The sequence below is a fragment of the Lepisma saccharinum genome, chromosome 15, assembly GCF_977018435.1.
Source record: "Lepisma saccharinum chromosome 15, izLepSacc3.1, whole genome shotgun sequence".
NCBI lineage: Eukaryota > Metazoa > Arthropoda > Insecta > Zygentoma > Lepismatidae > Lepisma > Lepisma saccharinum.
Genome location: NC_139243.1, coordinates 1,744,132 through 1,766,672, shown reverse-complemented (window position 1 = coordinate 1,766,672; position 22,541 = coordinate 1,744,132). Strand labels below are relative to the sequence as shown.

Here is a 22,541-nt window from a genome sequence, read left to right as displayed (position 1 = left end):
AATGGGCTAGAATTTCACGAGAAATGCAATGGTGAAGGTTTTTTCGACGTATCTTTAACCAGTAAAAAGTTATGACTGAATTCTTGTACCAATTTGCTCCTTTTCGAGGTGTTAGAAAAATGCCTTAAAATTTGTTTAGCGCTTCGGTAATGCATCGAGATCAAAGTGACGTCTATGGAGAGACGTTCGCATGCCATTGCACATTATTTTAATCGGATACATCCATGAAGAGCTGTGCATTATGAATGGTTGTCGCGAACAATTTACAGTGTGACGCTTCCATTGAATTAAAAGTCCTTCACAGTGACGAGGCTAATGTTTATGTTCATAAGGAAGTTTATCATTATTTATTATCATTATCCCCCTTGGCCAGGCAATGATTGGTCATCGCCAATTTCAAATTCCATGCCGCAGTGGCCTTGTACTGAGGGTGTTAAGTGACTTATTGAGCCACCCTGTATTATGTAATTCAGTACGTTGCCGATGCCACGAGCTGTAATTCAAATGGTCCCCAGCGTTGGCGCCACAAGCAAGCTTATGTTCACACTTTTCATGAATGTCTTTCCCCATTGGTTGTAAACAAGTAGCGAGCGAGTTGGGCCTGCCTTATCGCACAATATTGGAGCAACTTTGCGTTCTGACGTCAGATGAAGAATGGCTACGTTGTTGGTTCTATTAGCACAAATACACTGACAACTTATTATTTATGCTAAGAGAACTAAACCTAGGTAGCCTAAACTAACAACTTGAGCATTTAGTCTAACAATAAAAGCATCCCCGGTGATGTCAGATTGCAATGTTGCTCCAGTGTTGTGCGATAAGGGAGGCCCGAGCGATTTGGATGATGTCGTCTGCTGTGAAAATTGCTTAACGTGCCGCTGGATTGGAACAAACATAATGAAGCATAATTGGAAGCCAATTGATCATAATTGTCTTCTTCCTGTACTACGTACAATCATTTTGTTAGCGCAGCACAAATCGACGAAAACGTGAAGTAGTTCAGTGGGTGAAAAAATGTTTCCTGTTTCAAGCAGTTAACACTCAGATCTTCTAACGTTTCTAACTTTAATTTGCTTGTATAGTAATTGTTTCTTACTAATTCAGTTCTAGCAAGATGATACGAGCACGAATAACACACTTCTTCAAAACTTACCCTTTGACAGCGAATTCAATTGTATATGGCACACTATATGTTAGTGCTGAATTCTCTCAGCAGACTGTAACACGAAAATTATGTGTAAGTAGAAGTAGTAACTAAGTCGTAATTTGTTTTACTTTAACCTATTTCATGTGATGCTTGATTGCTATTTTTTTTCTTTTCCCATATTTCGAATTCATGTAATATTCGACGCAACTATTGAGAAAGTGCGAATTCTCGAGGTTTTATCAAGATTAGCATCAAAGTGGACATAAATTACATTTTTGTTAAACCTTTTAGGGGGTGTTGGGAAAAAATTGGGGCTACGTTATGGTGGAATTGAAATAAATACAGGTACCTAACTTCTGAGAAAGGGGTGCGTGTGAAAAGGAAGAGAAAGATCCTTTGAATTTCACATGAAGTATATTTATAAGCATTCGTTTCTTTTGCTTTTATTTCTTGGGCATACTCTTCAAAATATATATTTGTTTACTTTTTATTTATGTTTTTAAGGTGCATGTTATACTGTTATTTATTTCATTTACTTTTGTTATTTTTTCAGGATGACGCCAAGAAAATGCCATATGATATTGATGCTATTAAACGCTATGCTGTAGTAGGGACTTTCATATATCCCCAAATATTGGTTCCATGGTATTGTGTTGTTTTTACATTACTATTATAGCTAGATGCATAAACAGTTTCTTGATTTGCTTGCTCGAAAGCTTTATAGGTATTGTCTCTTCAGTTTTTGCCAAAAGTTCAATAATGTAAAATTATATTGACTATCATTCCATACGTTGGACAGATATGATTCTTTTGTTTTAAAAATAAATTAATGAACACATAGTTCACTTACGAGAGAGTTGAAGAGGCATACATTTTTAAATTGGGTCAAGGTCATTGTTTGATTCCATTGTAATGTGTTAAAATGACATTATTATTCTTTATCTAAACATTCTTGGTTTGGTATATTTTAATTTATACCTTGTGTGTGTCGAATATTTCAAGAACTTAGGTTAAAAGTTTCCATTCTTTTTTTATGTTAATAAAAACCGAGTTAGTAACCGTTTTTTTGTGGAAATTTGTGACTTATTTTGATACATATGACTGCTGTTTTGTATTGTGTTATCTGTGGTACAGTCATAAATACAGTCAGCTTATATGTAATATTTTGCTTTTGCAGAACAAGGGAAATTCTCTTCCGTATGATCTGAAAGAGATCACCCAGTATGGGGTGCTTGGCCTTGGCTTCTACCCTCAAGTGTACTATTTCTGGTGAGCATGTCATGGTCACGGATGTTCTGTCGTGCATGTAGTACAGTTTTCAGTTCATGGAAAGTTGATAGCTTGCATCGTGGCAACATGGAGGGTAGCAAAGTTCACTGAATATCTATGCATCTTTTGTGCATATGCTTTGTGCCAATCCATCCGGTTTTCATAGTTTCACTTTGCATTTGGTACTATTATAGTATAGGGGAAACACCTATGAATCATATATTTTGGACTTTTTTACATTGCTAACGTACTATTTTGGAATGCGGAACATTTCCTAAAGTGAAATAATGCATCTCAATGTCTATTTTTTAGATTTCCGAGTACTTACTGTTACTTGTTATTTCGATTCTGTAACACATTATGGCGTGCGATAGCGTACTGGTCCAGGGCACGTTGTGCGAGTGTTTTGTCGATTTATGCAGTGTTGCAACCTTGTTCACCGGGAAATACCTACTTTCGTGCCCGGATTTAAAATTATGCTAATACGTCGCAAACCATTGATGTTAGCTCCAAAAACCATTCACGTTAGCCCCAAAAACCATTTTCCGTAAGGTTAGGTTAAGTTAGGCAAGCATAGTTAAAAAAAATAAAAACAAAATTAAAAATACTCGACAAGTCATGTTCTAGTAAAAACACGGCGAGGCTGAAACACTGACTATGGGGTTGCGTCATCTTAACACACGGAACATTGTACTGTAGTGCAGAAAGCAAATGGCGGCAGCAGAAACAGCATGTCGGACAGAAATTTTCGCAGAAAACGACATGTTTTCGCATTAATATTGATCAAATCTACATTCACGAACTTCCACAATGCTACAGAAAATTATTTCCGTAAGTACTTTCTCCTGTAAATTTGAAGGAATCCGTTTCCTCCATACTATAATAATGTTACCTTGCATTTTTCTCATGCATTTTAGGATAGCTTAAAATTCGAAAATTTGAAAAGCAAATTAGTATGAAGTTATTTGTACACTCCTGCCAATATGCTTGTCAAGAATTCATGTTGTTACATTATTGTGAAGTTGCATTGTGAATTGGTGAATGTGGTGGTACTGCTTTTTCATGCATAATGTGGTTCACGCTCTTCATGGATTTGTTTGAAATTCAGAACGGTGATTTAAATATTGTGGGTATTTTATATTGTGCATGTTTTGTAGCTTATGGCAAAATAGGAAATTAGTGTTTTTGAGTCTGTATTCTGCCAAATGTTAGGTCATTTACATTGAGGATGGAATCGTTAATCTGTTTCGGTAAGTGATGCTCAATGATTTGGTTACCATGGAAGTTCTGCATTTAAGGACAAGAGGTATAGTTTCGTTCAGGCAAAGAGCTGAACAGGAGGGATTTTAGTGTGCTTTGTTGATGGATGCGACTTCAAATTTAACATGATTGTTCATCAGTGGCATGCCCAACTCAGGAAAAGATGGAAACACACCTTACACCCTTTTGAAAATCCTGGGCACGCCACTGGAGTACTTTCTTTACTTACTCCAGCAATGGAAGTGCAGAGGGGTGTTGACTGACTGTACCTCCTCGAGAATTACGTCGAATTTCTTTATTAATCGACAGATTTCAATATTTTATGTAATGTAAAAGTAGTTCCAGCGTTAGGAAAGCACAAATAACGGAGATATTTGATTCCAAAGTATGACCCATGTAACTTAAAACCTGCAATTTCGGAGTACTTTCACCTCTTTTTGTTAGTAAAACTGTTTGTATACACATTAAAATAGTGAAAAAAACACATCAGCACCAAACCTAGTAATCCTAACCTAACTACATAATATTAAGCTGCTGTTGTGGAATGTCATTTTGGGTGCTATATTTACTTGCGTGAAACTTTTGGGCTGTTCTGCTTGACAGTAAAGTAACATGCTAAGGTAACAGATGTACTTTACTTCACAATAACATACTTCCGCAAGCTAAACATAACTGAAAATGTTAACAGACAACAGAATGTTCATAAACCATGCAAATATTTCACTTTCTCACGGGGGTACAGAGGGCCAAGGTTACCACTGCAGAAAGCACCAGATGGAAAGAAGAAAGATAAAAATAGAAAGTCATGTCAAATTGTGCCCCTGATTAGGTTTTTTATTAATTGAGTTGGTGTCCACTTTATGCACAATATGGCTAATCGGGACACTGGCCTACAGTTTAAAGTGTGATCCGAACCACTATGAGCCTCTACCAGGCATCGAACACAGGACCCCTTTATTACAAGGCGACGACACCATCAGGGAGGCCCACCCCTGATGAGTGAATACGTTAACTTACAAAGGGAGAGAGTTTTCAGTCTGTAAGAAATACGTTGAATATGAACACACATGTTCATATTATTTTTTTGCTTTTATCTACCTTAGTAATCAACATAAAGTGCTGCCACATGAGGAGAAATGCATACTTTAGAATACATCTAAGGCTTTTTCAATATTAAAGTGTATTTCAACAGAATTGAAGTAGATTTTCACCATATGTGAATCTGTACCCCATGCCCTTAAACTGCTCATATACTGATTGATATGAATCTTGTAGGCATAATCAGTTTTTCTCTACTGATTTCCAGGCCTCCCCGATGGCGCAGTGGTTGCATCATTGCCTTGTAATCAAGGGGTCCCGGGTTCGATGCCTGGTGGAGGCACATAGTGGTTCGGATCCCACTTTAAACTGTAGTCCAGTCCCGATTAGCCTTTCTGTGCATAAAGTGGACTTAAAACAACAACTCAGTGAATCCTTATCGTCACTTTTAGCTAATCGAGTCAACGAGGATGAATGGTGACGAATGAAATAGATGAAGGGACAATCACAACTCTACATGGGTGGCACACGACACAAGCCACACAGAGGATTATGGTGGCTGCCAGTCCAGACACACGAGCCTTGTTAGTCTGCAAAATGTAGTCCGAGATGCACTCCGTGGTGGAGAGTAGGCATTTGGGTGTCTTCGGAAAGGGTCACCCCGTACACCCCAAGTTAAATAAGAAGGGCTGCAACAGTAAATTGTATCTGACATTCATCATAAAGCCATGGAGAAAACGTTTGAAAGAAAGCTGATAAAAATGTAAGTTTTTGAAATAATAGATCGTGGATGTAGGATGATCCATTTGTAATTCTAGATATATAATTTTAATTTTGCATTAAGAATAATGTGCATGGTCTCAACATTAGGATTTTTCAATCTACTAGTCAATGCTTTTCTTGTAATGAAAATACATAGTTTATGCTTGTTTGAAATGCCAGTGAAGACAACATTAATGTATGTGCTTTTACAAGTTATTTTTGTTCTGAAGCGTAGAGATTCCTAATGCATGTAGGTACTGCTTGCCTCTGTTATTAAGGCCGTTTATTTTATTTGTCCAGTTTCTTTACATTTTAATGTGATTTATTTTGTAATGCAGTGATATGCAAATTAATATCCAGTGGCGGCTCATGCTACTTATTGTTAGGAGGGCTGCATTCATAAAATAAAATACGTTAACTATTTGAAGATGAACTCCATGCGGCGGTCTTTCATTCAATTATTCATTTTTACTAGTACGAACTTCCTCCCAGAAAACAAATGAGCCTTAAAATCGATTCGAATATTTTAACTATCACGCACTTACTGACAAGCGGATTGGATGCTTTACATGGACGGCCACTGTTTCTCTCGGTAATCGCATGTTTTTGCACAGTGGCCACCATCATAGTGAGAGCTTTCTATTTCTACCACTTGGCAGTGCGACCATACATTGGGCTGCATTGAATACAGACAGCTTTTTAGCATTGACAAGGGCCTAGCAGAGAGGGAAGTGGAAGCAGTGCTTACGCTAGAGTTAATATTGGAGATGTGCTGGCAGTCCCAGAGGGAGAAACGGCTTCATATACCAGTTTTCCTCTTGTCGCATGCCAAGTGTATTTGAAAGCTCCACACAGCGCAACAGAACGCAGTAAGATAGCAGAAGTATAAATATTTAATTTTTGCACTAACTGCAACAAAATCCTTCATCGGCATCCACTGTTAAAAAAAAAAAAATCCCTGACACAGTTAAATAATTATGAATTTAATAGCTAATCTGCAGATAATATGTATATTTTTCCTATTTCTACCTCTTTAAACATCCAAAACAAATTTCACAAAGCCCAATTTATGGTCATTTTGACACTAAATGTGGCTGTAAACTGCTTTTACACCTCCCCAGTGGAACATGGTGAATAAATAATTCTTGAAGGTTTCCTGGCAGCGAACGATGAAGAGGTTTTCTGGTTGATATCCCGAGAAAACCTCTTCAACATGAATAAACTCCTGATGAGGGTGCTCAAACCAGGAACCGAGTTGGTGCCGATATCGTGAGTTGTTAACCCAATGTGATCTGCCCAATCTGGTGAAAGTAATTATGGATAATAGAAGACACTAATTCATGGGTAAAGTGCTGATAGTTTTACAGATGAATTGTGGCTTATTTTCGTAGAGTATAAGTAAACTTTTTGATCATACACTCATGGCATAATATCGAATTTCATATTGTTTTGCAAATCTTTATTTTTAAAATATTTAAAAAAATATCCAACACAAAGTCACAGCATGTACATTCTTTTGCATCAACCTCAGTCCTTCTTCAGGGCCATAGAAATTAAGTGCAAGAAATGTTAAAAGGTTATAATTCAACTTAAATGTGTTAGAATGTATAAAAAAATGTGATCCTGATCATATTGAAGATATGGCCAATCAGTTCCTGCAACCTTCATGACCCATTAAGTTCTTTTTAACCATGTTTTGCACTAAATCTTTCTAGCTCCAAGGAAGGATTGTTAGTCAAAAAATTTGGAAAACCAAAAGAAGGTGCATGCTTGGAATTTGTCTTGGTTATTTTGTATCGTTGACACCTCGTAGTGTGAAATATTACCAATTCTTATTTTTTTTAAAACATTTCTTACCCCACCTGGTTCTCTGTCAATTTGTTGAGTTATTTTAGCATTGCTTTCCTCCTTTTTTGTTAATTATGACTATGAGGTTGAATGATGATCAGTTGAAAGATCACAAAAAATGAATAATTTATGCCCAGGAAGCACTTGTAAAGTATTGCTATCTGTTTGAGTTTTGCAGTTGCTTTTTTAAGGATGTGTGAAAAGATTCATTTTAACAATTTTATTTATTTATTACTATTATTATTATTTGCATGCTCATCCAGTCCCTTACAATCATTGTGTGTATTGCGTTGATGTATGCAGATCAGAACATATGTGTAGGTATTGTATATGTTTGACTATACTTTGTGTTATAAAGTTTTTGCTGTGATTTTGAACAGTGTTTGTATTTGTGTTGTTGAGTATTGCTGTTCTGTCTCTTCATATCAACCTGATAGGCAACAAACCTCATCTCTCATTTCTGTCTACAACAGAAGGCATATAAACAGCACGATAAAGTAAAGTGCTCCCCTGTGCTTTGCACCATGCCATGAAGGCGTATAGGGAGTGTGGAGCTAGGGCCCCACACTTTCTTGATCACGGCCAGAGGTGGGGGGGGGGTGATGTGATCAGCACCATGCCCCCTGGCTGCCTTTACCCCCCAGAGTTTCCTCCAGGTACCTACTTTATACGATGCTGGGTGGGTGCCGGAGCTGCTTGAACAGGTGGGAAAATCCCAGTTCTCCCCGGGGATCGAACCCGGGTCGTGCATGGTAGTCAGATGCCCTAACGACTGAGTTACTGCGGCAGGAGAAAACACACTTTAAAAATATGTTTGTTTCTACTCCATTTTATACGGGGAATTTTGTTATTTAGCAATGCTTTTCTGCCACTGTTGGCTAATTGTGACAGTGAGGGTGAGTGATGATATGATGAAATTGATGAAGGGACACTCGCATTCGAACTCGGAACCCCTGCTGTTGTAGTGCACTGTGATAACCACTCAGCCACGGAGGTTTTGCGCATTGTATACTGTAGGTTCCAGAGTTCATCAAGAGATGATGTTACACCTACTACAAACACCCCTTGACGAACTGTGGAAGCCACAGTATACAATGCGAAAGCAACTGAAAATATATAGGACAGTACAAAAAGACCCATTAAGGACAGATTTCTGACCACTTGGGTTTCATTCAGAGCAGTTTCACCCCCCCCCCCCCAAGGCCTATGACATACACCATCAAAAAAAGGGAGAACATTTCCCCCTTCCCCTTTATGCTGAATTATTTACTTTTTTTTGTCACAAAATTTGCGGAACAATATAATAGACATATTTAAGCAATGTGTGCTTTCTTTAGGTGTTGTTTACAATATAGACATTTACCTTTATATTGTATATTACTTTGACATTAATTGAAATAACGTTTTACACAAGTGATAATAACTTCAGACGTTGCAAAGTTGTTGCAGCAAATTTATTGATAATTTCCTCTTTTGGAACCACTTTTAAAACATCAGACTCACAGGATAAAATGAAGGTAGATATTAACCAGTCATGAGCCATACACGAACGTAGTCTGTTTTTTATTATTCTTATGACACTCATTGTGCATTCTGCAGAGCAACTTGTCACTGGCATTTTATAGGTTTGTCGCGTGTTACTCACAAATCCAGAATATAGAAAAGGAAAGTTAAAAATTGTACTTACGTATGTGAGTATAGTGCTCTTATTGTAGAATGACGTTTCAGAGATTGACTATCTCTTTCACTTTGGGTAGGAAAGGCCAAACCTGCAGGTTGCATTGTGATTTATGCAGGTTTTTTAGAATTTTAACTTTTTTACCTGTGAATAGGTCTACTGTACAAGTTTTATTAGGGAACGGCTTGGTTTTTACGTACTTCTAATAGCAAAAACTTAATATTTTAAATGTACCCTAACCAACCCTTAACCACAATCCTCATATTACATTTTTGACGCAGTACTATGCCAAGTACTTAGTTTTTATACGAACCTGAGGAAAGAGATAGTCAATCTCTGAAACGTCGTTCTACAATAAGAGCACTATACTCACATACGTAAGTACAATTTTTAACTTTCCTTTTCTATAAACTTGTCACTGGTATGGAGATCAGAATTTTACAAAATACCTGCAAATTTGGAAAGCTTGAAAACTTGACTAACCTTGTATTAATGCGAACTGCACGACCCCCAGCCTTTTCTTTCTAAACCGATTCCAAAGGCATAAGAGGTGGTGTTTCATTTCAGCTCCTACACTGTAGGTATAAGAACTGCACTTAATAACCATAACTAAAATAACAAGTCAAACAAACGAATCAATCCCCCCATTTTTGTGTGGAGATATACAGAATTGGTAGCTAAACTATAAAATTTTGTTTCCCCCAAAATTTACCATGATGCAGGCACGTCATGAATCCCTGCTGTGGGCACCCCTGATTCAGAGGAAAGAAAGTAGTTCTGGATTGGTTGAACGTGATTTAGAAATCAATCACCAATTGCTGCCAGATTGTATTTACTTTCTAGGACGTGCCAAAGGATAATTTGAACATGTCTTAAAGGAAAGAGTGTACATACATAAAAATGCAAATTATCACAATGATAACTCGTGTGGGAATCTTTATTTGGCTCGTTACAATACAATCAAATGGAATACACCAACTTAAACATGCCAGTACCTGCCAACACTGGTCAATTGTAGTGACATTGGAGTTGCTGTTTTTCTTTCTCCTTCTCTTGACCAGTTCTGAAGATGACTCTGAGATGTAGTTGAAAGCTTGGACATGTTTTTAAAGTGTGTTTCGTCAGCTGTTTGTGTTTTGTGTTGTGGCCAAAAATGTCTTTGCCGGCATATCACAAAAGGAGCTTTTTATTGTCATTCCTCGTGTGGTTCCACAGAAAATGTTTCACATTGGTGAAATTGGTATTGTCTTTCAGCATTGGTAAATTTTATCATTATATTGGGTGGAAATAGAAAGTGTAGGTTCATGGTTGTGTGCCTTTATGTTAACATCAGTGATTATGAAAACATAAATGGAAATGCTTGAATAATTCAGGATCTTGGGTGAAAATGAACAATGAAGACTTGTAGGCTAATGTACCTAGACACAGCACGTTAAGTATGGATGGTAAAAATAAATGTCGGGTATAGTGCAGTGATATTTGCTTTATATTCAGCACATATTGCCTTGACTAAAGTACTAATTTATTTCAGGTACAAATGGCTTGACCGCCATTTTGTTGGGACAGCTACGGTAACAATACTTAAGAAGTTGGCTTTGGATCAGTTGGTTGTGACACCTCCACTGATAGCCGCATTTTATATTAGTAAGTATGCCTTTATGATTGAGATTTTTCCGATTGTTGGTTTCTAACATACCTTGTATTTATTGAAAATGCCATGATTAGAGTTGTGGTGGTCCAGTCGAGAGGACATTCGACTGCCACATGGGAGATTTAAGGTTGGAATTTATCTGATTTTTGCCTGCATGAAGTGGCGTTCAACCAACTTCTAATAAATGGGTAGGCAACCTGAGTGTGGTGCTGATTACATCACCTCCAAGAAAAAATGCTGAGATTGAGCCTGCTTGCGGTGCAATAAATTTGTAAATTTTTACCTTTTTGTGATTAATTAGTACTAATTTCAGTTAAAAAGTAAAGTGCTCAGTGGCGAAGCGTGGTGTCGCTGGAAGGGTAGGCACAAGCGTGTGCGTTTGTGTTGAAGGGTGCGACTTTTTTAAAATATGAAAAATATAACCTTGAAAGTTATTTTTTGAAAACTTAACAACATATTCTTGCATCTATCAATATACCTGAAAAGTTACTCTTGATGTGTGCCAACTGGTAAATCGTATTTCTTGATTTTATTGTAAATTGATGCTTTAGATGTCATTCGAGCTGCAGTCCTCAATGTTCCCATGCCCTTCTCTCATCCTGTGCCCGGAAATAGGCTTTTATGATTGTTTTTTTGTAGCATTCCAGAGTAATACAAGTCATTATTCCCCACGCTCACGATAATGAAAGCCGGTCCCCGTGGCAGAGTGTTAACATATCGTGCTACGATGCCAGGGGTCCTGGGTTCGAATCTCAGCTTGTGAGTGTTCATTCATCAATTTCATCATATCATCACTCATCCCCATCTTCGCAAATTAGCCAAAAGTAAAGTAGCAAAGTAAAATAAACCAAATCAATCAAACAACAATAAAAAATAAATGAACATAAAGAAAAAAACAAGATAAAATATAACAATAAAACAACAACGCAACACGAGTAAATCGAGAAACTAACGAAAATGCAGAACACTGTGATAGAAACATTTTTTCGATCTCCGACCACGTTGTCTTTGCCTTTCTACCCTCACATTCACTTTCCACTCGTTGGACACCCTGCGCTGGGCAAGAAACAGATGTGAAGCCAGTTTGTACCGTGTGCCCAGTTTTGCCAACCTTCAAATCAGGAAAAGTGTGCTGATTAAACTCTTAAATTTTGCTAAATGCAACTAAATTGTGCTCGAATGACTTAGGTTTTAAGTTCATTTTATGCATCTATTTTGGAGGGAGTTGTGATGTGAACATGCTTTGTTGATTAGTTAAACAATATTGGTAATTTCCCCCATTAAATTGATGACAATGGTTTAACCAATTAAATGGGTTCAATATAACACTTGAAAAAAATCTGAGAAAATTCGACAACTAGGAGAGGCGGCAGCTTGTTTTATCTGTGACCCCAAGTTTCTACCAATTTCCTTCACAAAAATGTTCCTTGTGAGCTAAGTAAGGTAAGAAAAAAAATATGAAAAGAAGACGATGGACCAGGTGTGGCTGGATCGACATGCTACCTTTTGTTTGAAACAAATAAGATCTGCGATTTTTTTTTTTTTTTAAATATATTCCTCTGAATTTAATTAGTCTGTCCCCCAGGAATGCATGTTTATAGATGATGCTATATTTTAACATTATGTCAAACACAGGGTGCTAGGTGTCAATAAAGATCAAATTGTACTACGTTTAGCACAATTGTGCGAGAGTTGGCATCACTTGTCATCACTTGCGTCTAGCAAGGCACGCTGCAAATCATTAGTAGAGCACTCCTTCCGTGAGTACGTGTGAGAAGAACAGCCATGAACACACAACCCATGAGAGGAAGCGACAGGGGTAGGAAGAACCTCACGGACAGTAAACGACAGGCAGTGTACGAGTTTCTCTTTGAAAACAGTACGGCTGGCGTAGTGAAGAAAGGTGCCATGATAAGTACGGCTGAGAAATTTCATGTAAGTACGAGAACAGTACGTCACATTTGGCAACAGGGGCAGCAATCGTTTAAAAATGGGGCCATTTGTGCTGCGGTTGCATCTCGGATGAAAGGCAAAATCGGACCAAAGAAGAAGGATCTTGCCCTACAACGACTACAGCACCTACCGCTGCGAAAGCGGCAGAATATTCGTTCAATGGCAGTGGCGCTAAATGTTGCTAAGAGTACCCTACACAGGCGTGTGAAGGCAGGAGAGATCAGAGTTCATACGAATGCGCTGAAGCCATTATTGACTGACAGCAACAAGACGGAATGTCTAAAATTTGCCTTGTCAAAGCTGGATCCTACCACAGTCGCTTGTCCTGAAAGAGGAAATCCGAAGTTCAACATGATGCTGGAGACAGTTCATGTGGATGAAAAATCGTTCTACCTGATGAAGGATGGTCAGAAATTGTACTTGCTGCCCAACGAACCAGACCCGCAGTGAACATGTAAAAGCAAATCTTTTATTCCCAACATCATATTTCTGGCTGCCGTCGCCCGGCCTCGTTGGGATCCTGGTCGCAAGCAGTGGTTTAATGGTAAGTTAGGCATTTGGCCGTTCGTCAGCAAGGAACCTGCCAAGAGGAACAGTAGGAATCGTCCTGCTGGTACCATGGTCACCAAAGCATTAACTGTTACCAAAGATGTTTACCGGGACATGCTCATCAACAAGTTAATCCCAGCAATAGATGCACAATGGCCTCGTGGGAGAATCCAGGTGTCCGTTCAGCAGGACAATGTGCGTCCGCATATCGTTCCCAATGACCGTGCCTGGATGGATGCTGCAGCGGCCAGTGGAATCACTTTGGATCTCCTATGCCAACCGCCAAACAGTACGGACATGAATGTTTTGGATCCGGGGTACTTCCGGGCAATTCAGTCTCTCCAGCATCAGGCAGCTCCACAAACTATTGATGAGTTGATCGCCGCCGTTGAAACATCTTTCTTTGATCTGAAACGCGACAAGCTCAACAACATCTTTTTCACTTTGCACTCCTGTCTCATTGAAATTATGCACTTCCAAAGGTGGGAACAACTACAGGATTCCCCATATGCAAAAAGCACACTTGAACCGCCGAAACGTCCTGCCATCTCGCTTGGAGTGTCCTCAAAACATTTACGACGAGGCTACAGCAGCACTAGATCTAGCTCGTTGATGGGATGACAACCTTCCTGGACTAACAATCTCTTTCGTCTTGATGTTTTATTTTGTCGAACTTCTTGGTCACTTTGTATTGATCCTGGATTGATTACTTTTTATTTAGGTTCTTTTTCATACTTGATCGGCCAATTTGTACTGATCCTTGAGTAATAAAGTCGTATGACTCATTCCCGTGTTTCATGTTCTTCTTCTGTATACACCAATGTCACAGTTCGAATATCGGACAATTATTATGGGGCAACAAACAAAGGTGTACTGGACAATAATTATGGGACAGAGGGAGTATTATAGTAGACACTTTACGCTTTCTGAAAATCACTGTTCCAGTAGAAAAAAAAAACAATAAAACATTTATACTTATAAACAATTAATATACTGAAAATACACAGAGTTGAATCTAAAACCACAATTAGAATACAATTAACATAGTGATTCGGATCCCACTTTAAACTGTACATCCATTTCCGATTAGCCTTACTGTGCATAAATTGGACTCTCATTAAAATACCATTATTACAAAGATAAAACAAAAACTAAGACCAATTCCTCTTTCCTGTTCATTACAGATAAGACAAAGGTAGGTTCTTGGTAATACAGCCTTTGATACTTTGTAATTAGTGCTTGAAATGGAAAAATGTTATCTGGGGAGATGCTCCTGTTGAGATGCTGACAATGAGGCAGTTTCGCTATCTGGGGATACTACTCCCCCCCCTCTCCTCACTTCGAGCACTGTTTCTAATGCTGCATGATAACTTACAATATGAGTTAAAAGAAGCAAAATTATTGTGTATTGTACTTTATAACTTTTAATTTTCTTTAAAAAAAATATCCACAATGAAAATAGTATGACTGTTCTGTAATTTGGTGATAGTGTGTGTAGGAGACTAAAATTAACAAAATATTAAGAATTGATTTTGAATGTGTGTTGAAAAGTAAGATGTAAATCCAGTTTCTTACCTTGCTAGATCACACTTCAGAATAGAGGAACTGAATTATATATTTTGGGTAAATTGATTCGTGAATTAGTGGAGTGGAGGGAAACACTAAAGTTCTTTCTGTTCCTTATTCAGGTATGAGCATAATGGAAAGACAGAAGGACATTTTAGAAGAATGTAAGAAGAAGATAGTGCCAACATATAAGGTAAGTGCAATCTGCAGTTATCATTCTAGTTTCCTGTATGAAAGTTAACTTTCCAAAGGTTTCAGAATTACCCAAACCCAATTGCCTCAGTTTTCCTATGAAAGAATTTCATTTTAAATAATAATAATACACTATCCCCAACTTCCCCTCTTAATGATCATGTTCCGCATTTCAAAATTCTTGTTTGTGTTATTGATAACAATAATATCCTGTGGCACAACAGCCTGTAAGGGCCAGGGCCTACGTACTGACTACTGATCTCACTTCCACATGCCTCAGCAGAGGTGGGCGATCATTCAACCAGTTACGGTGTGATGTCTGGTTAGCATGACGAATCCCAGGTCGTCGTCTTAGGTTTCTAGGCCAGGTTACGCTACTCGTTCGTAGCTCCCCAATTCCCCACGATGATGGGTGGCTACCGGTCCCATACACTGGCTGAAATCTCAGGAGAAAAGTTGTTACGTTTAACTCCAGGAGACCCGAATCTGCAGGCATCCTGTAGCCCAAGCCCAAATCCTTGAACTGCACGGCCACGGTGCGGGACTTGTTCACATCAATGCTACAGTAAAATACTTGCTATTACTTGCAGTTTCCTGTGAACAACTAAAAATATTCACGTTTGTGTTTTCAAATTCACAACACAACAAACAAAAGAGCTGCAGTATCTCGGTCGTTAGGGCATCTGACTACCATGTGAGAGACACAGGTTCGATCCACAGGGGAGGACAACTGGGATTTTTTTTCACCTGTTGAAGTGGCTCTGGCACCAACCCAGCGTCGTATAAAGTGGGTATCTGGAGGAAACTGGGGATAAAGGTGGCCAGGGGCATGGTGTTGATCACATCACCCCCACCTTCGGCCGTGATCAAGAAAGTGTGGGCCCCTAACTCCACACCCCTACATGCCTTCATGGCGTGGTGCAGAGCACAGGGGAGCTTGCCACTGAGCTGTTGAGGTGTTTGTGGCCTGTGTAGAAATTTTAGCAATAATTGTTTATTCTCTAAGTGAATGCCACACATTGCTGGTAGTTCACTGCTCCTGTGCATCATATTGCCAACCGTGTCTGCAGTGGTGTACCCAGGAGTTTTGAAAGGAAGGGGTTATGTATACTTTTTCTTGGTAGTCAGCCCTCATTTTGTGATATTTTCCTACCTTTGACGTTCTTTTTTGCCACTGCGTGTCTGCTTGTAGGTCAATGAGAAGTTATTAGGCTTTCAAACAGTGACGTGCACTGAGGAGTAGCTAGTCTAGCAGAGATAGATTAATCAATCTCACATCTCTAATTATTTTCAAATCACAATATTTATTGTCTTGTTAAAGCCACAGTTCATACGCAACACTTTCTTTTTCACGAGCTTCTCGTCCCTCGGTGTGATCCGCGGACAAAACTGGCCTAGCTTGCTCTTCTTCTGCCTTAGCAGTTCCAGGTAGAAACGGGTTTCTGAAGGAAAAGGGAAGATTTCTGCCTCTACCTCCCTTGCCCCCTCGCCCCTGCTGCAATGATTGAAAGCCCGTGCTTTCAGGTCCCTCAGTCTATCTCTTATAGGACAGATAGGGGATTGGTTTCCATCGATTCCTTTGTAAATCCTCTAAAGAACTCAAGGGAAAATTTTCTGCAGTACTTATGTTCTCTGTATTTCCACAACATTTTACACGTTGTACAATATGTATGTATAATATTTGATATAGTTTTATTATTTATGAAATGGGAATGTGTTATGTGCAGACAATAACGTTATGCTTTCTTTATTTTTATTTTATTTTATTTTTTCCCAAATATGGAATATATAATGATTAAATTACAAATATTTGCTCAGGCTCTCTCTCTCTCGTTTTAGTAGTGTTTTTTTTTTAAATATACTAATCTCTTGGCCTCCAACGGATGTATTTATTTGGGCAAGAGAACGCACATTCATATTGTTGTTGGTTTGGTTTATTTTACTTAGCTTTTCTGCCTCATTTGGTTATCGCGAAAATGAGGATGATGTGCTGAAATTAATGAAGGGACCTCAAACAATCCACGCCGGGATTCGAACCCGTGATGAGCATGCATTCTTGTTCCTGTGTTGTACTCTGCAGTGAATAATGAAATAATTTGAAATGAAAAATGTATCTCAGAACTCAAGAAGCCAAATGAATATTATTGAAGAAACTACAAGAAAGTGTGTTTTGTTACCTGTTTTGTTTCTGTGCATAAATTGGACTTAAAACACCAAATCAACCAACCGTGGGGGAGTGGTTATCACAGCACGCTAGGACACCATTAGATCCGGGTTCGAACTCCGACCTGGGCATGGGTGTTCTCTGTGTTTGTCCCTTCATTAATTTATCGTATTATCTTCGCAATTAACCAAATGTGAGAAAAAAGCGACGCTAAGTAACAAAAATCAAGTCAAATCATTGATTGATTGCTTGATTTGGTTTATTTTACTTCGCTTTTCCATCACTTTTGGCTATCGCGAAGATAATACAATATAATTGATGAAGGGACACACTCAAAGAAAACCCATGGCCAAGCCGAGATTCGAACCCAGGATATGTCACTTAGTAGTCAAATCAAATCTTTTTGCCACGTCCACTCACGTGAGCATCTGCCAGCTTAGCACAGGTGAGAGACAATGAGATACCTCTGGGCACAGATCAGGGTTACTAACGCTACAAATATATGGAAAGAAAACAACAGATTTAACCCACTACTGAGGGTACAATTCGTACTATATTCTTGATTAATTATGTACAAACATTAAATAACTTTTGAAGTCTTTTCATACAGTAATTTTCTTCTATTTTTGTTTTTATTAATTGTAATCAATCTTCTTTGGGCTTCTTCTTCTTGTAATCAAATATGGCTTCTTCTTCTTATAGCCTCTTCTTCTTATGATCAATATGGCATCTTCTTCTTATAATTAATATGGCATCTTCTTCTTATGGCTTCTTCTTCTAGTAAAGTGCCTTCTTCTTGCAATTAATAAGGCTTCTTCTTCTTATAATCGCTAATATTTCTTCTTCTATATATTTACATCTTTATTCCTCATCCTTTCTTTATTCTTTATTTATATCTTTTGTTTCGTTCATTGATTTTTTTCTAAGGAACATTTTTATATCCTGGCTGTCTTGATTATTCCGTGGATTCTTTAGATGAGCTTCCCTTTATATCAATTGACGTAAATATCAAACTTCCAACCAAACAAAGAGAAAGGGGTTAGTTAAAGATCGCCGCCTAGCCGGCGCTAACCTTAACTTGGAGCTACAATGTATGCTACACCTGGAGAAAACAACCCAAAAGCCGCACGAAACTCTCAGTTCGTGGGAACTGTAATAGACACCAAATCGAAATTGCAATTCGACTTCGTTACTTTTGTATATTGATCGCTTATGCCATTACTGAATGATAATTCCCCTTTTCTCCTTATTTATATCCTGTTATTATGTTAAACTTATTCATTTATTTCCTTATAATTAATATTAATATATACAATCGTTATTTCATCACATCTGCTCTTTCCGTTGTCTCTATTTACAACCGTATAAGTTTTCCTGGGTCGTGCCATCTCTTACCCACTTTCCAAACTTATTTATGCAGCATCTTTTTTAACCGTTGTTATAACCTCTTGCATGCTGCCATCTATGGTCCTTTATTTCAAAGAATAGCAACGCAGTTTGTGTATGTGACATTTTTTATTTTCAAATGGGGGTGGGGGTTACGTGCACTTTTTTTTAGTACTCAGTCATCATTTTGCAATCTTTTCCTGTTATTGACATTCTATTTTTAGGAATACTGGACCCTAAAGGGGGGAGGCATATGAGCCACACCAACCACCCCTTGAGCATGCCTGATTGCTAACCCAAGTGTCGACGTCACCACACGTCACTGCTTTCAAAATGTTAACACTTTCTACATATTGGTTTCATTGTAGCATACCCTTGCAAGTAGACATTACTCATATAAAAAGACATCCCACACTCCTCCCTAGAATTTCAGTGTGCAGGCACACACACACACGCACAGTCAAGTGGAGTCGTTAGGAGAACATGCTACGATGCCAGGGGTTCTGGGTTCGAATCCTGACCTGTGCATGGGTGTTCTTTGTGAGTGTCCCTTCATCAGATTCATCATATCATCACTCATCTTCACGATTAGCCAAAAAGTGTGAGAAATAAAACAAATAAGTCAATTAGGTTATACGTATTGGTACAGCATGCTATTCGTAAATTTCATGTGACACTCGGGGAGCTGAGAAAGTATACAATTGTTAGAGGCATGCATATTTCATTTTTAAAAGGTGTGAGTTGCATTTTCCTACCCTGTTTTGTCACGAAATGATGCAAAATGAATAAAAAATCTGATATAGATTCTAAAACACAAAATTTAGAGTTTATTTACTGACGTGACACTTTTTGAAGTCAGAATTATCCTGCGAGTTATGCAATTCACGGAAAATTGATTAATTTTGCTGTAAATATTTGAGAAGCAAGAATGGACCCTTTAGACACGAATAAACTTAATATTCTGGTAATGACATAAATGTGCTACTAGAAGGGATATCTTTATTTTGTGTGATGTGCAGTTTTTAAATCAAATTTAGGATTATATTCACATTTTTAAAACCAAAATGTCATTTTATGTATCGCTATAACAGCAAAATTTTATTTTATTTACCACTTTTGAACCCGAAATTTACAGGGTGACAAGAAATAACCCGTACAAAGTTTGGCGTAGCCTGCCAAGAATGTAGTGTACCGTAGCCAAATAATTGTTGTGTTATTGGATTCTCCATAGTCTTTTGTAACTGTACCTGTTGTTTCGGCTTCATAACGATTACTTTCTGTGTGTTTGAGAATGTCAACCAAACACAGTGCAATTTTGGAACTGTGGCGTCAAGGAAAGCGTCAATGTGAAATTGTTCGTTTGCTGGGTGTTCCAAAAATGACAGTCTCAGACGAAGTTTGGCGATTCAAGGAGTTCGGCCATGAAGGCGACCATCCCGGAAGAGGAAGAAAGCCTATCGTCAACACGTCCCAGAACCGCAAGATCATCAAAAAGCGAGTTCAGCGAAATCCGAGGGTCTCCATGAGAAAAGTCACCTGTGAGATCGGGTTCAACTGCGAATTGGTGCGGCAAATGGCAAGAAAGAACCTCAACCTCAAGGCGTACAAGCTCCAAAAAGTTCAGCTTCTCACGGACGAAAACAAGCACCTGCGACTCAAAAGATGCCGCCCTCTGAAGCGCCGGGCCGCAGGTCAGCGATGGGAGCGCATTCTCTTCACAGACGAGAAGCTGTTCACCGTGGAGCAGGTGTACAACCACCAAAACGACAGGACCTGGTCTGCAGAGGCTCCCGGTACCTCAGCCATCGTCGAACACCGCCAAAATCCGCAGTCGGTCATGGTGTGGGGTGGAATTTGCGCAAACGGCAAGACACCCCTGGTTTTCGTGGATCAAGGGGTCAAAATCAACCAAGAAGTGTAACGCCGCGACATTCTCGAGAACGTTGTCCTTTCGTGGGCCCAGCAGCACTTCGGCGATATGCAATTTACATTCCAGCAAGGCTCCGCTCTGGCTCACAGGGCGAAAATGACGCAAGCGTGGTGCAGAACCCATTTTCCAGACATCATCGCATCGACGGAATGGCTGCCCTACTCGCCGGATCTCAACCCAATGGACTACACTGTCTGGTCAATTTTGGAGGCCAGGGTATGTGCTAAACGCCACCACAGTTTGGAGTTGCTGAAGCAATCGCTGCGTCATGAGTGGAACCGATTGTCGCCCGAGAACTTGTGGCCCATCGCCCAAAATTTCAAAGCCCGTTTGGACCTCTGCATCGCCGCCCAGGGAGGCCACTTCGAAACCGGCTGAACATCTTGTCCCTAAGGTCCCATGTCATTGTTCTTCAGTGTTGTTTTGCTCAATTGTTTCGGTTTAATAAATTCATGATCACAAACATTAGTACGGGTTATTACTTGTCACCCTGTATTAGGTTTTTGTACTGAAATTTTGCTTTTTTATTTACCAAAAATATGCGCCTCTAATAATTTAACACGTGTAAGATTGCGACACTAATGATATTTGTTCTGATTGTTCCAGACAAGCTGCATATTCTGGTTGCCAGCTCAATGCCTGAATTTCTTTTTTATCCCTCCCACATATCGAGTTGTGTATGTCGGGACGTGTGCCTTCATGTGGGTCAACATCCTCTGCTGGTTCAAGCGACAGGAGTATCACAATGAGGAGTTCTGAAGACTTAGTCCGTAGCAATATCTTTCCATGTTAAAGCTTTCTCCAAGCTAAAAGCAGCTAGTGCTTCTGAGCCATGCTTCAAAATTGCTGTAGAAGTAGATTTGTTTGCTGTCCCTGTATCACTTTATGTGGTAAATCTTTTTTTATTGAATGGAATACTGTGTAACTATGAGAGAATATGGTGAATGTGGTGGTTTTTTAATAAAAAAAAAACTATTGTTTGGGTGAAATTTTGGTAACTTGAGTGGTATAATTTTGCACAATGAGGTATGATTGTCTATAGATGGGACGTATTAATCAGAACTCGATTCATATTGGTTGATATAGGGATATCAGTGTATCACTAATATTACTGATAAATTTATTCAGTGGCATATCCTGAAATTTAACCTGGTTTACCACAAGAATTCTTTTTTTTTTGTACATGTTTATAACCCCCCCCCTATCAAGATGAGTCCCGGGTTCGATACCCGGTGGAGGCACAAGTGGTTCGGATCCCACTTTAAACTGTAGGTCCAGTCCCGATTAGCCTTACTGTGCATAAAGTGGACTTAAAACAACAACTCAAACCAAACCCTATCAAGATGAATTAGATACAATATAAATAAAACACAAATGCAGGACTGCAAATAAAACGAAAACAAAAGTTCGACAAATTTGATTGAGATTTCATGCAACATATATTCTTTCATTTATTTTCGTGAAAATTTTTGATAAAACTACTGTTATTTTGGGTAGCAAAAGGATTTCACATATGGCTGTGGTAAATGCGTATGTGTAAAAACATTACGCTTGACCAATAAAAATTGTATGAACTCTGTTGAAAGCAATCTTTCAACTTTTTGATGCACAATTTCTGTATTGTCAACTCTTAAAGAGTACATATCCATGTTATAATTGCACAAACTTGCACAACAGTGATTGCTATTGTAAATTATGATGTACATCATTATAATGTCTATGCTAACCACCACTCCTTTACAAAAGTAAGAAATTTGCATTCCAATTGCTCACATGTCGTTCTTACACATAATGTTGTTGGTATCCAATGCAACACATGGTATCCCTCCATAATTTTGCTGTATTGCATGTATGTGTATGATGTAATAATTGAACTCTGTCAGAGAGGCCATATTTGTACTTCCTCCCTCATCGCATGGGGGAGGGCTGAAAGTTCAAATCTTATTGGCTCTTTTAAACTACGCAGAACCATGGAAGAAACCCAAGCATACAGAATTGTACACAAAAAAAAAATAAAAAAAAAAATACTGGCACAGTCACCGTGCTGAACGTACAGACTTATGGATCATGCATAGCATAGAATCAATTGTTTTTTCTTATTGAAAATGTTAACGTAGAATATTCAAACTTTGTGGACTTGTAGAGCCA

General features: G+C 38.6%; 1 protein-coding gene across 3 annotated transcripts; it reads left to right on the top strand.

The window, feature by feature from the left end:
- Positions 1-835: 835 nt before the first annotated feature.
- LOC145999360 (mpv17-like protein) lies at positions 836-21,391 on the top strand. 3 transcript variants are annotated; one of them, XM_083136301.1, is made up of 5 exons: positions 836-1,237; positions 2,325-2,416; positions 10,534-10,646; positions 14,844-14,914; positions 21,000-21,391. In XM_083136301.1, exons 1-5 carry the CDS (start codon positions 1,115-1,117, stop codon positions 21,150-21,152), a joined length of 552 nt encoding a protein of 183 aa, XP_082992427.1. In that variant the 5' UTR covers positions 836-1,114; the 3' UTR covers positions 21,153-21,391. The 3 variants fall into 3 exon arrangements, with proteins under 3 accessions (XP_082992427.1, XP_082992426.1, XP_082992428.1); XM_083136300.1 differs by lacking the exon at positions 2,325-2,416 and adding an exon at positions 1,701-1,792; XM_083136302.1 differs by lacking the exon at positions 836-1,237 and adding an exon at positions 1,701-1,792.
- The last annotated feature ends 1,150 nt before the right edge of the window (positions 21,392-22,541 follow it).